Source organism: Amphibalanus amphitrite, unplaced genomic scaffold (genome assembly GCF_019059575.1).
Source record: "Amphibalanus amphitrite isolate SeventyFive unplaced genomic scaffold, NRLGWU_Aamphi_draft 000337F_arrow, whole genome shotgun sequence".
NCBI classification, from domain to species: Eukaryota; Metazoa; Arthropoda; class Thecostraca; order Balanomorpha; family Balanidae; genus Amphibalanus; species Amphibalanus amphitrite.
In genome coordinates this window covers 284,474-301,793 of record NW_024881832.1, presented here as the reverse complement: position 1 = coordinate 301,793, position 17,320 = coordinate 284,474, and the positions used below count along the sequence as shown (strand labels likewise).

At 56.6% G+C, this 17,320-nt stretch overlaps 1 protein-coding gene across 9 annotated transcripts in view; it reads right to left on the bottom strand.

The window, feature by feature from the left end:
* Positions 1-17,320, bottom strand: part of LOC122388846 (dystrophin-like) — a 185,658-nt gene that overhangs the window by 64,656 nt on the left and 103,682 nt on the right. For all 9 annotated transcript variants that reach the window (XM_043380307.1, XM_043380310.1, XM_043380313.1 and 6 more), the window contains 4 exons: positions 15,244-15,349; positions 8,166-8,377; positions 5,395-5,549; positions 3,967-4,156 (listed from right to left, as the gene is read on the bottom strand). In XM_043380307.1, coding sequence (XP_043236242.1) covers positions 3,967-4,156; positions 5,395-5,549; positions 8,166-8,377; positions 15,244-15,349 — 663 coding nt within the window. The remainder of the gene's footprint in view (positions 1-3,966; positions 4,157-5,394; positions 5,550-8,165; positions 8,378-15,243; positions 15,350-17,320) is intronic.

The following is a 17,320-nucleotide window of genomic DNA, read 5'->3' as shown; positions in this document are numbered from 1 at the left end:
CCGCGCCGTCCGAGTGGCCACCCGTCGGCCGCACGCGCCGCTCATGCATGCCAGAGTGGCGTCCGGGCCTCCGCGGCACAGTCCGGCGCTCGACGGCGCTCTCACTACCGGAGCAACAGCCCACCGCCTGACAAATAACGGCGACAGCAATAACGGACATACCGCGGCCGTGTTTCGCTCATAACCGCCCACGACGCTCCCGAAGCCGTCCGTGGGCCGTGATTTCCGCGGCGGCACATTTCCGCTGGCCGGTCTCCGGGGCCTGCTGGGCGGGGTCGCCCGAGTAATTGGGCCTGCAAGGTAAGATGTGCAGCTCTCAATGGATCCCGGCGGTCCCGTGCAGCGTGTCTGGGCGGAAATTCACAGCGCCGCGCGGACCCCCGCCGTCGTGCCGGCCGGCCCGGCGGCAGACAGCACGGCGGCTCGGTCGGAGAGACATAGGTCCGGCGGCAGAGCCAGCGGTCCGGTCTGAGGCGCTGAAAGGGTCAGTCTCGTGAAATATATTGTAGGATACCCCACTTTACTGTAGAATCGGTCGGAATCAACAACGCAGGCGTGTTCGCGATATCCGATACCAGGGGCGACTCCTTGCCTAGTTAGTGTCGACATACTCGCAGAGCTGCATTACGCTCTTGTTATCCTCCGAGGTAAGTTGATGCGCAGCACACTTACATAAGCAAAAAGAACAATGTAACAGAAGAGTGCTCGTTAATATCCCAAGTGGAATTAAACAGGGTTCTAATGTCATACAACCATTAAGAAATAACACATAAACGCCCACTCTAAGTGAAGGATACCTCCCCAGCGGTTATACGAGCACCACCTTCAGGTCAGATGCGAATGCCGACCGTTCATCGTCCGGAACTGCTGCCGTGTTGTTAATCACATGCGTTATAACGTCACATAGCGTGACCACCGGCTGCCAATGCTATGTTTGATGGGAGGGCGATCGTTCGGTGTCCGAGGGGAGACGGCCGGCGGACACGACCATCGAGCGCGACCATCGAGCACGGCCGGCGGGCACGGCCGGCGGGCCATTGGCGGTCCGTAAATCAGGGCCCGGGATGGACCGACACGCGCGCCACAGCTGCTCCGGCCGACCGAGTGGGCGGGGCGGCTCCCTTCCTTCCCTGACCGACCACACGGCCGCTGACGGGTGCTCCTCGAGAGATCTCCGCAGCACCCCACGGCCAGCCGAGTGAGCCCAGACATCTCCATCGGTATTCCGCACCACAACGGATCAAACCGACCACTAAAGTGCGGCACACCAGACAGCATACACGCCAACACCTGGCGAGTCTAGGTGAATTTTAATATGCTGACAAGTTCCACATTAAAAAGAAACACACAAAATTAAAGATATCATAGTCAAAGGTATTTCATAAATAAGGATGTCCTGAAAACAACGAAAATGGTTAATTGCACCACACCCACCAAGTAGTCGCCTTCGGTGACCAATAGTCCAACCCACACCGACCGATAACGACCAGCATCCACGGGCTGCGGCACAGCGCCGGCCCGGCCGGACCGACGGGCTGAACCGAAGACAGCTGTGACGGCGGCGGCAGCCCACTCCACTCGAGGGTCCTGTCCGACCGACCGACCAGTTCCGTCTGTCTCGGCCGAGGGGCACCATTAAACGCAGCGCAGCTCTGCACCGCTCCTCCTGCTCTGTCCGCAGCACTGAGCGCGTCTCCCTCTCCCCTCCCGGCGGCACTCCACTCCACCGGACAGCGGGCAGCGGCCACCAAACAGGGCCCAGTCCGGCGATACCTCATCCATCTCACTCGGTCAGGCTCGATTCTTCTGCCGCCGCCGGTGTCGTCCGTTTATCTCCCGGAGTCTCCCAGCGACGCCCTACACTGCGGCGCTGTGTTGCCAAGGAAAATTAATAGACACCGCACGTATTGTCATCCCACAAATTCCACAAAATAAAACACGTCCGGCTGGAAAATTGGTTTTGAAAGGCTCAAGCATCACACCAACACAATCATGTGCTACATCGGTCATCGGACAAATAAACGAAATACGATGCGTAAGACGTAGGGGCCTTGTATATGTTTTAGGGTCTTGCGTAAGACGGATCGATACAAATGTAACAAAAAAGTAACAGAATAGTCATCGGTTCAGCAAAAATCAGAGGACCGTACTAAGATCTTTTGAACTCTTTCCTTACGCCGGTCGTCCACACCCGTTTATCGGCAACAGCAGCGTCCCTGCCTTCTCTGTCGGCCATAGCCGTGCTTACGTCCCCTGTCCTGTCCAATAGCGATGTCTTTGTCCTCTCTGCCGACATTAGCCGTGTCCTGCTCCCTCTGCCAACCATGGCCGTGCCCCACCCTCTCCCGCCGTCTATAATCGTCTATGTCGTCCTCACCGACCACAGACGGCTCGTCTGGCCCTGTCCGTCGGTCGCAGACGGCTCGTCTGGCCGTCTTTACTGGCCACAGACGGGCTCGTCTGTGCCGTCCTCACCGGCCGCAGACGGCTCGTCTAGCCGTGTCCACCCGCCGGCCGCCGACAGGCAGGCAGGCAGACGTCCACTATTATCGCCGTCATTGCCGGCATGCCACCAATATCTCAGCAGCGGCCGGCGCGAGGGACAGACAGCAGAGACTGCCAACATCTGCAGCCTGCGCCAGCCGACCGGCCGTCTACCAATCGACGGTGAAACATACCCACCCGGGCGCCTGATCAATCAACGGCACCCACCGGCCTTTTAAATTGATTAGATGCTACAGTGCGAGGGCGAAGGAACGGGAGAATATGGCGGAGAGAGAGAGAGAGAGAGAGAGAGAGAGAGAGAGAGAGAGAGAGAGAGAGAGAGAGAGAGAGAGAGAGAGAGAGAGAGGGAGAGAGAAAGAAAGAGAGAAAGAGAAAAAGAGACAGCGAGAGAGAGAAAAAAAGAGCGAGGGAGAGAGAGAGAGAGAGAGAGAGAGAGAGAGAGAGAGAGAGAGAGAGAGAGAGAGAGAGAGAGAGAGAGAGAGAGAGAGAGAGAGAGAGAGAGAGAGAGAGAGAGAGAGAGACGCAGTTCTCAGCGCTCTGTGTCGGCAGTGGCGTGGCGGCCGGTCGGGTCAGGGCGTCCGTCGCCGGCCGCCGGACGTCGAGCTGAGAGTTACTGCCGCAAACTCGGTCCGAGGCCGACACGGCCCCAGGGACTCATCTGAACCGGCGGCGGCGGGCGGGGGCGGGGAGGGGGTCGTACCGCCTGCACGGTCACCGGCGGCCGAGCAGAGGCAGGGACATCCTGCAGACTGGGTTATCCTGTATGGAGCGTTATTGAGGGAGTGGGTCACCTTCAGTGAACGTCATGGGAGGATTGAGTCACCTGCAGTGAGCGTTACGGAAGGACTGGGTCCCCTGTAGAGACTGTCATCTGGGATAGAGACGAGTCATCCAGTATTGACCGTTACGAGTGACCGAGTGAAGTCAATGCCAGGTCGGGGAGGGCTCGATCGTTCTGCAGGGACAGACCAAGGAGGGTCTGACTATCGTGTAGTGAGCGCTATAGGTCCTGGTGGCCCTGTGGGAGGCGGTAAGTCGGGGAATACTGGGTCATCCAGAGGGGAGCGGGCAGTTGGGAAGAGTTTACTGGGAATACGAACTGGAAACAGTATGGGAGGGTCGAATTACCCTGCAATTCGTGCTTGGAGACAGAGCTGGGCATGATCCTGCAGACAGCAGTAAGGGAGAGCCAGTTCAACTCGACACAGGCCAGTCCCACAGCCTCACAAAAAGGCCCATCTTCAGGCCAGCGGCGATCCCTGTAAAAAGCAGTCGGTCGGTCCGGCCAGCCTCCGCCGCCCTCTGCCGCGCCTATAAGGGGGCCAGTGTCGCCGCCTGTGGCGCTGTCCTGGAGACTGGCCGCCATATCCATCCAAACAGACAGATCATATAATAGACCTTGCGTCTAGATAAACGGGGAACAGGGAGAGAAAGAGTGGAAATCCGCCATATGCCACCGACCTTGAGCTGGTTGCCGGGCGTCCGCAGAGCCTGGGCGTCCTGTCGCGCTCCCAGTCGGTCCACCTCGGCGTCAATGTACTCCAGCTGCGACTCCGTCTCCGACATCCAGGCCGAGAAGCGCTCCAGCGCCTGGTCAAAGTTGGACAGCGACGACAGCGCAGAGTGCAGGCTCTTGCCGCGCGCCATGATGCTGTGGAAACGAAGAGAGAAGCGATGTCACGGTCACAAACGCAGTCCGTCAATATTGAAATTCATGAGGCATCACAAATTTTAAAGCAAATACCACCCACTTGGGCATAAAGTTTTACATTGCTGACATATATCTGAGTACGAGCACACAGAACAGCCAGTTAAAATCTGCTGATAGTTTCTAGTTGCAGCATTACCAGGAACTGATGGCAATGACGTAAGATTATCAGCTACCAACACTTGTGTAGGAACCCACAGAGACCGGGAAGGGACCTCGGGATGGGACAGTCCGTCACGCCACCCTAGGGACGGCGTCTACCCTGGGAAGTAAAGCTGCTCTGCCCGACCGCCAGATGGCTCTTAGCACCCGCACGGCGAGGGCAGCCCCCATTGGGAGGCCAATCACGCCGACTGCCGAGCACCACAAAGCCGACCGCCGCACCGGCTCAAGTGGCAGCAAGTGGTGGTTTGTTACCAGCTACCGCACGGCCCCCGCTCTCCAGGATCCAGTATGATCAAACCACCGACCGTGGAGACAAAAAAAAAAAAAAAAACGTCATTCCCGCGGTGAGGGCCCGACAATGCCCCTGTCGACCCTGGGATCGCTACCCCTGTCCATTCCGAGATTGGATAGAGCCCCCTTCCTGTTGATCGTGGCTCTGTAGGATAACCGAGTCCCTGGAACCTGCCGTAGGACCAATGCCAATCATCAATAGGACCAATCATCCCTCCACAGTCCACACACTCGCACGACACACCTTCTAACCGCAAGATACACAAATGTTCCGTCCACGCTTATTCCATTCCACCAATATGAGTAGAAGGTGGCTTTTCCCACCCGTCAGCAGGAACACGGCCCACTACCGCCAGCACCAGTTAAGCGTGGACAGTCCCGAGCACCGCCGATACTGGGCTCCAACAGATATTGCCGGCCATTCGCTGTGTGACTAATATGGCCGGTTTAGGCCGGGTATGCTGCTCCCTCCATCAGGCTCATCTACCCTCCTCTGTGACTGGGCACTGTCCGACTTCTCTACACCAGCGGATCATCCAGCAGATCACCCAGATCATCCAGAATAACCGATAGCATCTACAACGGCGATCAAGCGATCCGATGGCTCCCGATGTAAGGTGATTCCCGGTTACATTACCTTGACAGAGCACTTGTTAAATTCACAGTACGTTATGATCCTTGAGCTTCAAGAGAATAGAGATCTTGCAGGTACGGGGGCCACGAACCTGGCGTTGAGGCTGCCGTAGCGCTGGTTGACCTGTTCCATGGTACGTTTGATATGCCTCGTGTCCTCGCGCTGGCAGCTGGCGATCAACTGGTGCGTCAGCTGGCTGAAGGCCTCCACGCGCTGCTTGTGCTGGTGCACCTCCAGCGCCAGAGCCTGGTGACAGGAAAAAGAACACGACAGTCAAGATTACATACAGACAGCCGAGATTCAGATCAAAGACAGGCAGCTGGGGACAGTCAGATTGTTGTCTGAAAACTGAGGGACAGTCGGGACACACGGGGACAGCCAGACCGCAAACAGACAGCTGAAGTGAGGGGTAATCAGATCGCATACAAACACCTGTAGGACACTCTCAGGACACAGACAGACAGGACTTTAATCACTACAAACATAAATATTTCCTGAGAAAACAAATGGAGCAGATGTCGGCACAGTCGTCTGAGGGTGGCATTCCACGCGTGTTGACCCTGGCGGCGCCATTACCAGATTTAGCCAGCCTCCCAGCCGCCTCGCCAGCCGCTCACTGGCTGAGGAGGCGCCGAAGCGACCTGTCGGTATTTTGGGATGGTACCCTGGCGCTATACCCCAGCCGCCGCCGGCCATCCGTCTACTCGCGGCCCGCCGCCCCGGTTCACTGGGCCAGTTCCGAGTGACCCCGAGGGTATACAGCACCTGTGACCAGCATGTTGACACAGCCCGCCCGGAGCCGACCGACTCAGCGACCAGGGCTGATCAAAACACCGCTAACGAATACAGATTGCCAGGATCGATCGCGATGACAACGTGGGCGACGGCTGTCCCGACCCACCCACACACACACCAAGCCGGCACAATGACGCTTCAGGTCGGCCCACCGATGCTTCTAGTTCTAACCGATCAAAAGACACCTGGTCTTAGCGCACCACCATTTTTGTTCCCAGCCGCCCGGGCGCCGCCGCCGGCGCTGGCTCCAATCTGGCCCATCCGGCTCTGTCGCCAGGCACGGCCGCAGCGCCGCCGTCGCCGCCGCCACGCCGCTGTCACATCGTTAATGGTGATTTGGGCTTAGGAGCGGAGCGGCGACGCTCCCCGCGGGACGCGGACTGCTCTTTAGCCGACTCGGCTCGGCCGGGCGCTGATCTACGCGCGGCGGAGGCGGAGGAGTGGAGTGCACCGCCCGCCTCGGCGACCGTCAGAGAGATACACCTGACGACGGGGGCGGTCGGCGCCGCGCCAGCAGGGTACGACATCCAATTTACTGTCCGAGGGGACACAGTGATCCCGGCCGCGCATGGGCCCGGGGAGCGGCAGACGGACGGCCCATTATCAGTAACCCTTGCAGGACGGGTAAAGGCAACGCAACGCAGAGGACGCCATCAGTTGCAGACACGTTGCATCAGTTTTCTATACATGATCCGTCTACTACGCAGGGACAGACAGGTGTTGCATCACTTGTCCGGTCAGTTTTAACAGCGACGAAGTACAAGCATGCAGTACTAATCAAGCATACCAGCATACTGTACTAATTGTGTACTTATCAGCCCACGGCCATTGCAGATAGCGGCACCCCGCCGGTCCCTGGGTCTGGTGAAGGACGAGTCGCCACCCTCGGCGGCACTTTCCGACCCCCTCTGGCCTGGTGAGTGGTGAGGGACGGGTCACCACCCTCGGCGCCGGTCCCGGCACCACGCGCGCCCACCAATGATCAATCGGTCTCCTCCGCCATCGATCGGCACAGGCCGCCTCACATTGGCCTCTGGTCCCCGACCGGCCCGTATGGAGGCAGCGGCCGGTGGCGGCCGGCCGAAGTATCTACACCCACCCATCCCTGCCGGGGCGAGCAATGAACCGTACCGCCGAGACCGGCGCTCTCTACAGACTCCAGGCACGAGGATAGAACCGAGATCCATCGGATCCGGACGGACACACCGCTACACGATCGCGTGTCGTCGATCGCGATGACCTTACACGTGACAGACAGCGCGCGCCGACGATGTCGATAGAGCATTGCTGGCACCGATCGTGTCTGACAGAACACGACCGCGGCGTTATCGGACGCGACAGCGTACGGAGACACCGGGACGCGGCATCGTGCGGAGACACCAGGACATGGCAGTGAGCGTAGACACCGCCCTCGCACGCGACAGCGAACGGAGACAACGCCATTCCACGCGGCGGAGGGAGGACACTGTCAGCTCAGACAGCTTGAATAGAGGCGGACACTGCCGTTAACATAGGCAGCACCGGGCGGCAGAGACCACCATCCCACGCAGCGGCGAGCAGAGTTCGTCCCCGGGCCGTAATATGGCCTTCGTGCTCGTTAGACAGTGAAGAGCGGCGCCAACTCGATGATCACCTCTGTCGGAGGGCCGTCAAAGTTAGGCGCTCCGACGATACGTGCCGACGTGGCGCGGCAGGCATCTGCAGACTGCGCCAGTCAGGGGCTAGGGACTCAGACGACTGTCAATTATTGGAGAAATGGACGTCCGTTATTGGTGGCGGCGAATGTCAATTAGGAGGGAGGGACTGTCAATAACACGAGAGACAATTGTTAGTCATTGGAGAGACGACGCTCAATCATAGGTTCATTTACGGGTCGACAGTCACAGGTAGCGCCGGCGGCAGTTAGTCACAGGTAGGGCTGGCCGATCACCAGTGCGGCAGTTTGTAAGTCAAAGGTAGGTCCAGCCGACAGTCAGGTAGGGCTTGACCGTCAGAAAAGGTAGCATCACCAACCACCATTAGACAGTAAGCGCCGCCGACTGTCTACAGCGCCGTGTAGGTACGTACCTTCTGTTCCCTGATCTGCGTCTCGAGCAGGTCGGCCGTGTGTCCGACGGGCGTCAGTTGGTCGAGCCGCACCTCGAGCCGGGTCAGCCAGGCGGCCAGCTCCGCTCGGCTGGCCTCCCACGAAGCCGAGTCGAGTCGGGCTGTCTCCAGCTGACTGAGTCGGCGGTGAACGGCCGCCTCCGTCTGGTCCCACGACTCGCGCAGCTGACTCACTGGAACACAGAGCCATAATGTCAGACAGAGAGACACACAGCCGTCAGATACAATCACCATCAGACACAACCGTTACATAGAGACACACAGACGCATAGCTGCCTCCATCTGTTCCCAGGACTCGCGGAGATGGCTCATTGTAACACAGCGACCCATAGTCACCATCACACAGACAATTGTGAGATACAATTATACATACACAGACAACACAGAAACACTGTCAGTCTGTCAGATGCATAACATAACACCAGTATAGCGCCTTTTGGGGCGACTAACGGAGCGAGCGAGGGGGTGAGTCTTGCACGTGCGAAATTTCGAGGGGGTACCTCCAACTGACTTGTGCACGGCACCCTACTGACCGGTTTCTAGCGATGTGCCAAATTTGAGCACAATCGGCCCAGCCGTTCTCGAGATCTGGGAGCGGCACCCTGCACGTGCGCACGTGCTAAATGGGTCCCAACTGACTTGTGCACGGCACCCTACTAACTGGTCCCTAACCGTGTACCAAATTTGAGCGCCATCGGTCCAGCCGTTCTCGAGATCTGGAAACGACCCCTGCACGTGCGCACGTGCAGCAGCACCCCAACTCTGGCACATGGATATGCAGTGCCTAGTGGGTGCCTACCTACATGCCAAGTTTCAGCGCAATCGGCCAAGTAGTTACCGAGATATTGCAACAATTACAAAAGTGACACCTCTTCGTTTTGCACGTGGCACGTGCATAAGGGGTCACCCACATGCATCGGGAATAGTCCAATACTTGGTAGAAGGAATGAAGCTACCCTACAAAAATTACCGCGTGTAAATCGGTCAAGTGGTTGCTGAGATATAAGCCTCGCAAAAGCGTCCGCACGGCCGGCCGGCCGGCCGGCCGCTCATACTCAGAAATTTCCGTTATTCTACGTAAGACTCCGCTCGCTTCGCTCGCTCCGTAATAAGCCGTCAGCATACGAATATGAGAGCTGATACCGTCTCAGACGCACACAAACAGTGAGGTACGATGTCTCAAATACAAAGACAAACCACCCAACTCGCGAATTCCCAAACAGTTTCAAGTAGCAGCAGTTTGTCTCATAACACTCCTTCTCTCATCAGGAGCAGTAATGAGCCGATGGTGAAATTAGTGACGAGCATTAGATGGAGGGGAAGTTTGGATCCGCCAGACGGACTAATTACACGCAGCGCGAGCGCGCCAGCAGACGACTGGGAGCTGGGGCAGCTGGTTCGGCCCCAGCCGGGGGTCAGTGCGGCAATGACGAGCCAGTGACGAACTCAAGTCCGACCTGGGGCTCCCTGTGGCAATCGCACACCGCCAGCGACGAACTCGGCCCGACACGGTGCCCGGTGTAAGTGTGCTAATTAAACATCGCCAGACCCTAGTCCGTAGTCTGTGTGGCACTGACAGACCGCCAGACCCTAGTCGAGGGTCAGTGTTGCAATGACCACAGAGGGACCCAGTTCGACCCAAGCACGGTGAACAATAAGGCAATGACGTGTTGCTGGACCCTAGTCTGAGTGGCAATGACAAGACTGCTAGTGACGGACCGAGTCCGGCCCCTGTCGGGGTCAATGAGACAGGAGAAGGGCAGGGACGACGACGGGCGACCAACGACAACTCCGGTAGCTTAGCTCTGTCCCCTCCATCCCCCCCCGCGGGTGGCCCTAGCTGGCCCTAGCTGGTGGTGCTCGTCATTGGACGAGACATGTGTCCATCAGTACTTCACGCGGCCTGCTCTTGACAGATCTCCCGCCGGACTGGCCGCTCAACTCAACTCAACTCATTTATTTTAACAGACCAGACAAAGTAAAGACACACAAAACATACAAATAGGATTGGTGCAAAAGCCTAAAGCTTAAGAAGGGCCGCTAACGGCCCTTCTCGGAATTTGAGGGGATAGTTAGGTGCCCGCTACCCTGGCAGGTCCACTACGTTCGGCCAGCTGACAGGGATCAGTAGGTCGTCCCCGGAACAACCACGAGGCCGGCCCAGTCCCCTCCGCCCCGCGGTTCTGACAGCTCCACCACCATAACGCTCAATTCAGAGCGCGCGTGTGTGAGGGGAAGATACCCCGGTCTGCCCCGCAACTTCTGACAGGTCCTCGACCGGACCGGCTGCTAGCGGAGGTCAGCAGGAGGGGGCAGATGCCCCAGTCTGCCCCGCGGTTCTGTCAGATCCCCCATCGGGTCAGCCGCTGACAGGGGTAAGAAGGAGAGGGGTATCCCGTCTACCCCGCGGCTCCGACAGGTCCTCCGGACCGTGTCGGCCACTGACGTGGGTAAGTAGGGGCGGGGAGGGGGTCCCGGCCTTCCCCGCGGCTCCGACAGGTCCCGCAGACCGTGTCGGCCACTGAAGGCGCCTCGGTGACCGAGTAACAGGTGCTGGCGTCAGCAGACGCTGCTGAGTCGCTGTCGAGTCAGCGGCGAGCCGGACACCGCTGACAGCGCACCACGTGGCCCAGTCCCACGACCGACACCAGTGAGGACCCAGCAGAGTGCAGAGTCCGAGCCTAGTTCAGTGCCGATAGGGCATACAATGGTCTCTTCAGCCGAAATGCCCCAAATCCAAACAAATGAAATGAAAAATGAAATCAGTACCGAGACCGGACTTAGCACAGGTTAGAAACCGACGTCGATCAGTCCGGAGACCTGTTCAGACCAGAAACCAATCCTGGCCGGTGATAAAAACGAGCGAGGAACCTAGGACCAACCTAGGATCCACACCATAGCCCGTCACCGCCGAACTCGTCGAGTCTCCACCCGGGCCGACCGGGTCAACAGGCGCGCGACAGAGGCGCTCCAATTAGCGTGTTATGATCCGCGCTGGTCGCACGTGTTTACAGGCCGCACCTAATTGAACTACCCGATTCCTGCTCACGGCCTCCCAGCACGTGCCGCGTTATAGGCGTGCCGATCGATGCGCCGCAGGTATTGTGGTGCTGGTGTGTTGTTGGTGCTGACGGAGGGACACAAACGCGCCGCAGGATGCCAGAGGCGCACGGCTGGAGCGAGCATTCGCTGATTTTGGCCGCCGGCAAAATCGCAAAACGATCGCTGCGGCCGCCATGGGGCCTGCTGTAGCTCACGGGAAGCAGTCAAACAAGTTCGAGATGGGACTGCGGCGCAGATGCCAGAGGAGTCAACGCGCTTCACATTGCACATTGCGCAATCCGAAATGACACTGACACTGTCTCTGGAACAAACGCTGTCAGACTTGGATTGAAGTGGCTGTACATACAACCCTGGAGCTGACAGCGACGTCCCTCTACAGCCCTGGAACATACATGGAACATACATACATGGCAGTCTCTCCACAGCCGCCGAAACTGACAGTGACACAGTCCTGCATGGAGCCGCCCACACAGGCCAGGGAACGGAGCCACAGGAGTGTGAAACAAATGCAAATGACGAATCAAAATAAGACAGAAGGGCATAACCGGACGGCACAGTCGCTCTCCACTCTGCGAGGGGTGGCCGAGGGCGCGGTGCCGCCAGGCGCCGGGCCGGGACGTCTCATTCCATTAGCGGCGTGTGGCGACCATCAGTCATGGATCGTGTGTCACGCACACCGGGCGCCGCCGGCACGCACCTCCAGGCGCCACCGGTCCACTGACAGAAACCCGATGAGGGGAGGTGGAGGGGCGGTCCCGACAAAAGTCGGAACAGACGGAAAACAATGGGAGGTAACGACGAGGGCCGCGCGGTCCGAGCATCGTCTGCATAGCTTCTGGACGACGGTCGATACAGCCTACAACGGGACTCTTCGTCACCTAGTCCCAATGTAATCCCGTCGGTCCTGAGTTGCGACCAGCTCTAATCATAGCACTGCTGTCCTTTGCAACTCGCTGCAACACAAAATAAATGAGAACGCTAAGCTCCACATTTTCGTTCAACGTTTCACAAGCCCAGCATGCACGAAATGACATTTTTCCTCGGCGGGTCGGCTTTTCTGCGGAGCTGCGGAGAAACGAGGCCACATGGAGCAGACGACATCTGCCGCATAACTCAGCGAGGGCGAGACGATGAATTAACGACCCGGCCGCCGCTACAAATGACCCTCGGCCGGCGCTGCTGGCTGCGGCGACAGCACCGCCGCACCACGCGCCAAGCACCCAGTACTGCGCCACACCACACACAATGAGCAATCAACACTCGCAAGTCGCCTTTGAGTCGACCGTTCGACATCCATAAAACGAGCCGGCTCATTAAAGACTGATTAAGTCGGCCGACGGGCTTCGTGACGTCAGTGGCGCGCCGCCGCCGCCGGCTCATGGCTGATTAGGCGGACAAACGGTCCGTTTAATTCTCGCGGCCACCGGCGCCGGCCCAATCAGAGTCGGCTGATGGCTGGCGGCGGCGTCATCGACCTGTCACCCGACGGCGCCGCCGAGCTCGTGGCGAGCCCTGCCGCCCAGCCCCGTCCCCGACTGCACAGCGCCTGGGGACGGGGTCCCGCCGCCGAGCCCCGCAAAAGGTGGGCACTGCAAAGCGCTGGTGGCCGGTGTGGCGCACTGCCCCAATAATAATGTTGCATGTGTCCGGTGTTGTGTGTGCTGCATCTGTGAAACCAGCGACGCTGTCCGCCTTTTTATGTCTCCGATGGAGGGAATTCCCCGAACCCGTACCACATTTCAGGTAAGCGAGATTTCCTGTACCTCACATGCTAGCCGGGACTCCCATCTCAATGGCAATGTTCGCGTAAACGGGCCTCCCCGTTTCTAATGAACAGGACGCCGTATAAGGTAGCCGAACGGGTTACCCCGCTCCAGACAGATGAGCTCTGTCTGCTCTTGGGAGCGACTGCAGGCCGCCTCCTCCCGGCCGCGGCCGCGGTAGTCTGAGTCTGTCTGTGTCGTTGGTCAGAGCCGTAAGTGCTCAATCCCGCGGCCACCAGTCACGGCTCGCCGTGTGCCTGACTGCGTCGGCCGTTCCACATGAATGGACCGAGCTGCCGCAAAACAAGTCAAGCTGTTCCAAATGCCGCTGAGGGACAATGAGCACAGCTGGAAGAGGTGTGTGGAGTGGAGTGCCAGCACGTGGAGACGGTGTATGAATGTGGTGCATGTGTGATAAGCAATGTGCTACACTACATTCTATTATTGTGTCAATTTGACGACCGGATAAAATAGTCTCCACCTTTGTTCTTTCTCTCCAAACGAGCAATGGCGGCGGAGAATGGCCAGGCGAACGACCCTCATCCAGACAGCCAATGGACAGCCCTAAAACGACACAGCGCCGAGGGTCGGTCGGGAGAGCTCGGGTATGCATCATTCCGAATTGCCACTGGCTGGAGAGAAGGCCAACGTAGAGGTCAGCCCAAATCCCTGAAACGGCCGTCTCACAATGGCCATGGAAATAACGGCTCGACGTCTGGCAGCCAGGCTGGAGCGGTGTGTCAGGGGGGGGGGGGGGCCGCCGACCGGGCCCAGCCGTCAGCACGACCCGGGTGGTACTACTGATCGGCCCTGAGACTGAAATAGTAGGCCATCAAGTGAGCTCACGTCGGCCCGGCTCGACGACAGAGATTACTGCTACCTCGCCACTGGCACAGCCCGGCTGCCACGGCGACTGACCAGAGAGCTGTCCCCTGTCCACTGACCCAGCGGCCACCATCTAATGGCCACCCATCCACCGCGCCTCCTCCGCCTTCTCGGCTGCTCCGCCTCCGGCCGCCGGGTCCGCGGCACGGGCTATCGGGGGATAAAGTCCCACTAACTCGTCCCGTATCGACCGTGGGCGGCCAGGCGCTAGTGGCCGTCCGGTCCTCGGCAACTCCTGTAGGCGCCGCGCCGGACACTCCGCGGCAGGACTGCTGCAAAAAACGCCCCATCGCTGACCGGTATCAACGTTCTCCTATCGGCACCGACTTACTCGTATGTCCAGCTGTCCCTCTAATCGACACCAGTCGTCCCTCCGACCGATAACATCCGACAGACATCAGACAAGATAGCCCACCACAGCAGCCACCTCTCCAGAGGCCTCCACCAGTCACCCTATCACAAATTCCAGCGTGCAGCTCATAGATACCAGCCACCCCACTCCAACCGACGCCAACCGCACAACCCCTTCGATCGACACCAGCCACCCTTTCACCCCTCTAGGCTTCCAAAAATCTGCAAACCAGAGGGTGGTAAATGACAACGGCCAGCGGCGCGCAGAGGACAACGAGCGGCGGTCGGTCGGTCGGACGGCAGACTGGTGATAACTGTCCACTGATCAGTGATGATCTGATCTGACCACTGATCAGTGATCACTGTCAGCTGACAGCCAGCTGTCAGCCGTCAGTGGCCCGTTCGCACGGCGGCGTCATGTTGAACACAGCGCGCCCGAGAGCCGAGAGGCGTATCGACCCAACAGAAGCGGCGGCGCGGCCGACACCAGATCACCGACGGGTCAGAATAGCACCAGCCGGGCATACCAGGAATCCCGGCCGGCACGCGCCAAAACCAACCCGACTTGGGGTGTTTGTTTGATGGGATTTTATAGTCCGGTGACCCGTTCGTATTTAGACCATAATGGATACTCAAGTTATTATTTGGTTGGTTAACTTATCCAATAACGTTATCAGTGGCTCATAACTTCAGCCAGTGATGAAACAATCTCCCTTCTGAGGGGCATATTGGCTGCAGCGTTCGGAGGTCCACGAAGCGACGTGAAGCGTACATCCTCCAAGGCGATCGCAAGAACGTCATTACATTTCTTGTTCGTGGTCATATGAGGCTCATATAATCTGTAGACTGCAATGTGATCCTTCGAGCGTCGAGGACCTGCTCCCGGTTGGAAACCCTCGTTCGTACCTTGGTGTGTACCTTTGGCGTACCTTCGTCCGTACTTTTTGTGTGCGCAATGTATGTTCAACCGTGCGTACCTTTGGTGTGAACCTGCTGCCGATTGTGGTCGTCCTTCAGGCCGTCTGCCGAGCTGACCAGCTCGCTGAGCTGCGCCTTCCGCGACTCCAGCTCTCGGAGCACATTCTGTCGGAGAAGGGAGTAACAGAAGGTTAGGTCAGACTGCAGACAATGCGCCTTCCGCGACTCCAACTCTCGGAGCACATTTTGAGGGAGAAGGGAGTAACAGCGGGTTAGGTCAGACTGGAGACAATGCGCCTTCCGTGACTCCAACTCTCGGAGCACGTTCTGAAGAAAAGGGGCAATGGAGGGTTAGATCAGAGGCCTGTTTCACTAAAAACTTGCGATTACAAGTGTTTGAACTTTACAATTCATAAGTATTTTTGCAAACTATGTAAAATCGGATTTCACTAAACTTCATCACCAGCGGTACATCCGATAAAAAGACTTGGTAAATAAGCTTGTAAACAGTAAAATTGTTTTTGATCAACAACTATAACATGCTACAGATATTGCTTCTTTTTATCAAACTATGTATAGTATTCATGTCAGAAATTGCAGGAATAAATTAAAAATAATGATGCTGTTTCTGAATGGTATAAATGATAGTTCACAATATCTTATTATTGAAAGAAAATAACACATAAAACATTTGACAGCAGAAGACTGTTGAATGTAATTATGGCGCGCGAATGACAAAACATGACGATATTTATTTATTGCTCGTAGCTGGTTCGTAAGGAATGTGCTAAGTGAAAAAGAACATATAATGACTCAGCATATCATATTTGTTTTAAATAATTGATTGCTTTGCATCATTGCACAAAAAGTAATAAAATTCCAAACGTAAGGTCCACTGGAATTTCGGGTTTGTAAGTACAACGTTTTCTTTCAAGTTTTTGGTCTTCGTGAAACAGAAAGTTTGCGATTTCGATGTTTCTTACAAACTTTTTTCTTGTAAAAAAGTTGGTAAATTTTAAACTCAAAATTCATGCCCGAAGGTTTCGTGAAATCCAAATTTCAAATGTTAGTAATTATTTCTTTTAAACTCAAGTTTTTTCTTTGTAATTACACACTTTATTTGTTAGTGAAACAGGCCTCAGGCTGCATATGTACAGACTGCGGGTAAGATCAGACTGGAGACCCAGCTCGGCGACAGATCACGGCGAGTCAGATCAGACCAAAGCTACAGTCGGCAGACTGCAGACACCGGCAGGTCAGGTCAAACCGTAGACAGTAGGTTGATCAGGCTTAACAAGTGGAGAAGGACCGCCTAGCGGGCGCACTGAGTTGCAGCGGCTTATAACTGTGATGATGCCCCCCTGGGGGTCCGGAAGCGGTGGGGAGTATGTTTTCAAAAAAAAATATTGTTTAATAAAATTTCGTTCATCGGGGGTGTTTTTCTTTCCGAGATGGTTGCCGATCTGCGCCGTCCTCTGGAACAACTTCAGGTGAGTGTTTAAGGCTGGTAGATCCACAAATTGTTGATTAATGAGTTGACTTTTCTTGCTGTTTGATTTCTCTCTTGTTCAAACGTAATTACACACCCATTTCCAATTGCTGATCGGTCCGTTGGTTTCAAGCTGACCGATTTCTTTCCGCCACCGTTCCTTGCGCCTGGGGCTCGTCACAAACAATATTTATAATGAGGCTGGCTTGTCGCTTGTCAACATATAGTCTTCACTGCCTAGGATGGTATCTGTCTCACAAGGAATTTAGGACACGGAAGTCTCCCCAAAGCATATAATTTTGATGCCTCCCTTGAGGACATAACCTGAAGCCACCATCTGATACCTGATAGCTACCCATCCTTCTCTCCCTTTCTTATCCCCATCATCCCAAAGATAATCGAGTACATCCCCATTTAATGTCGCCCTCAATGCTGAGATTAGATCTCCCGCTGGTCCTTATACTATATGACGCATACCTCAATCTCCCTCAGACTCACTCTCTTTGTCATACCTCTCTCATCCTACTACAATAAATTTGATCCCGCATTGACCTCTCAGTCCTCCCCAGTAATTGTTCTAACTCCCTCCAGCGGTACATATCAGGGACAATAAACGCAATTTATTCCATAGACTCCGTGATTAGTGT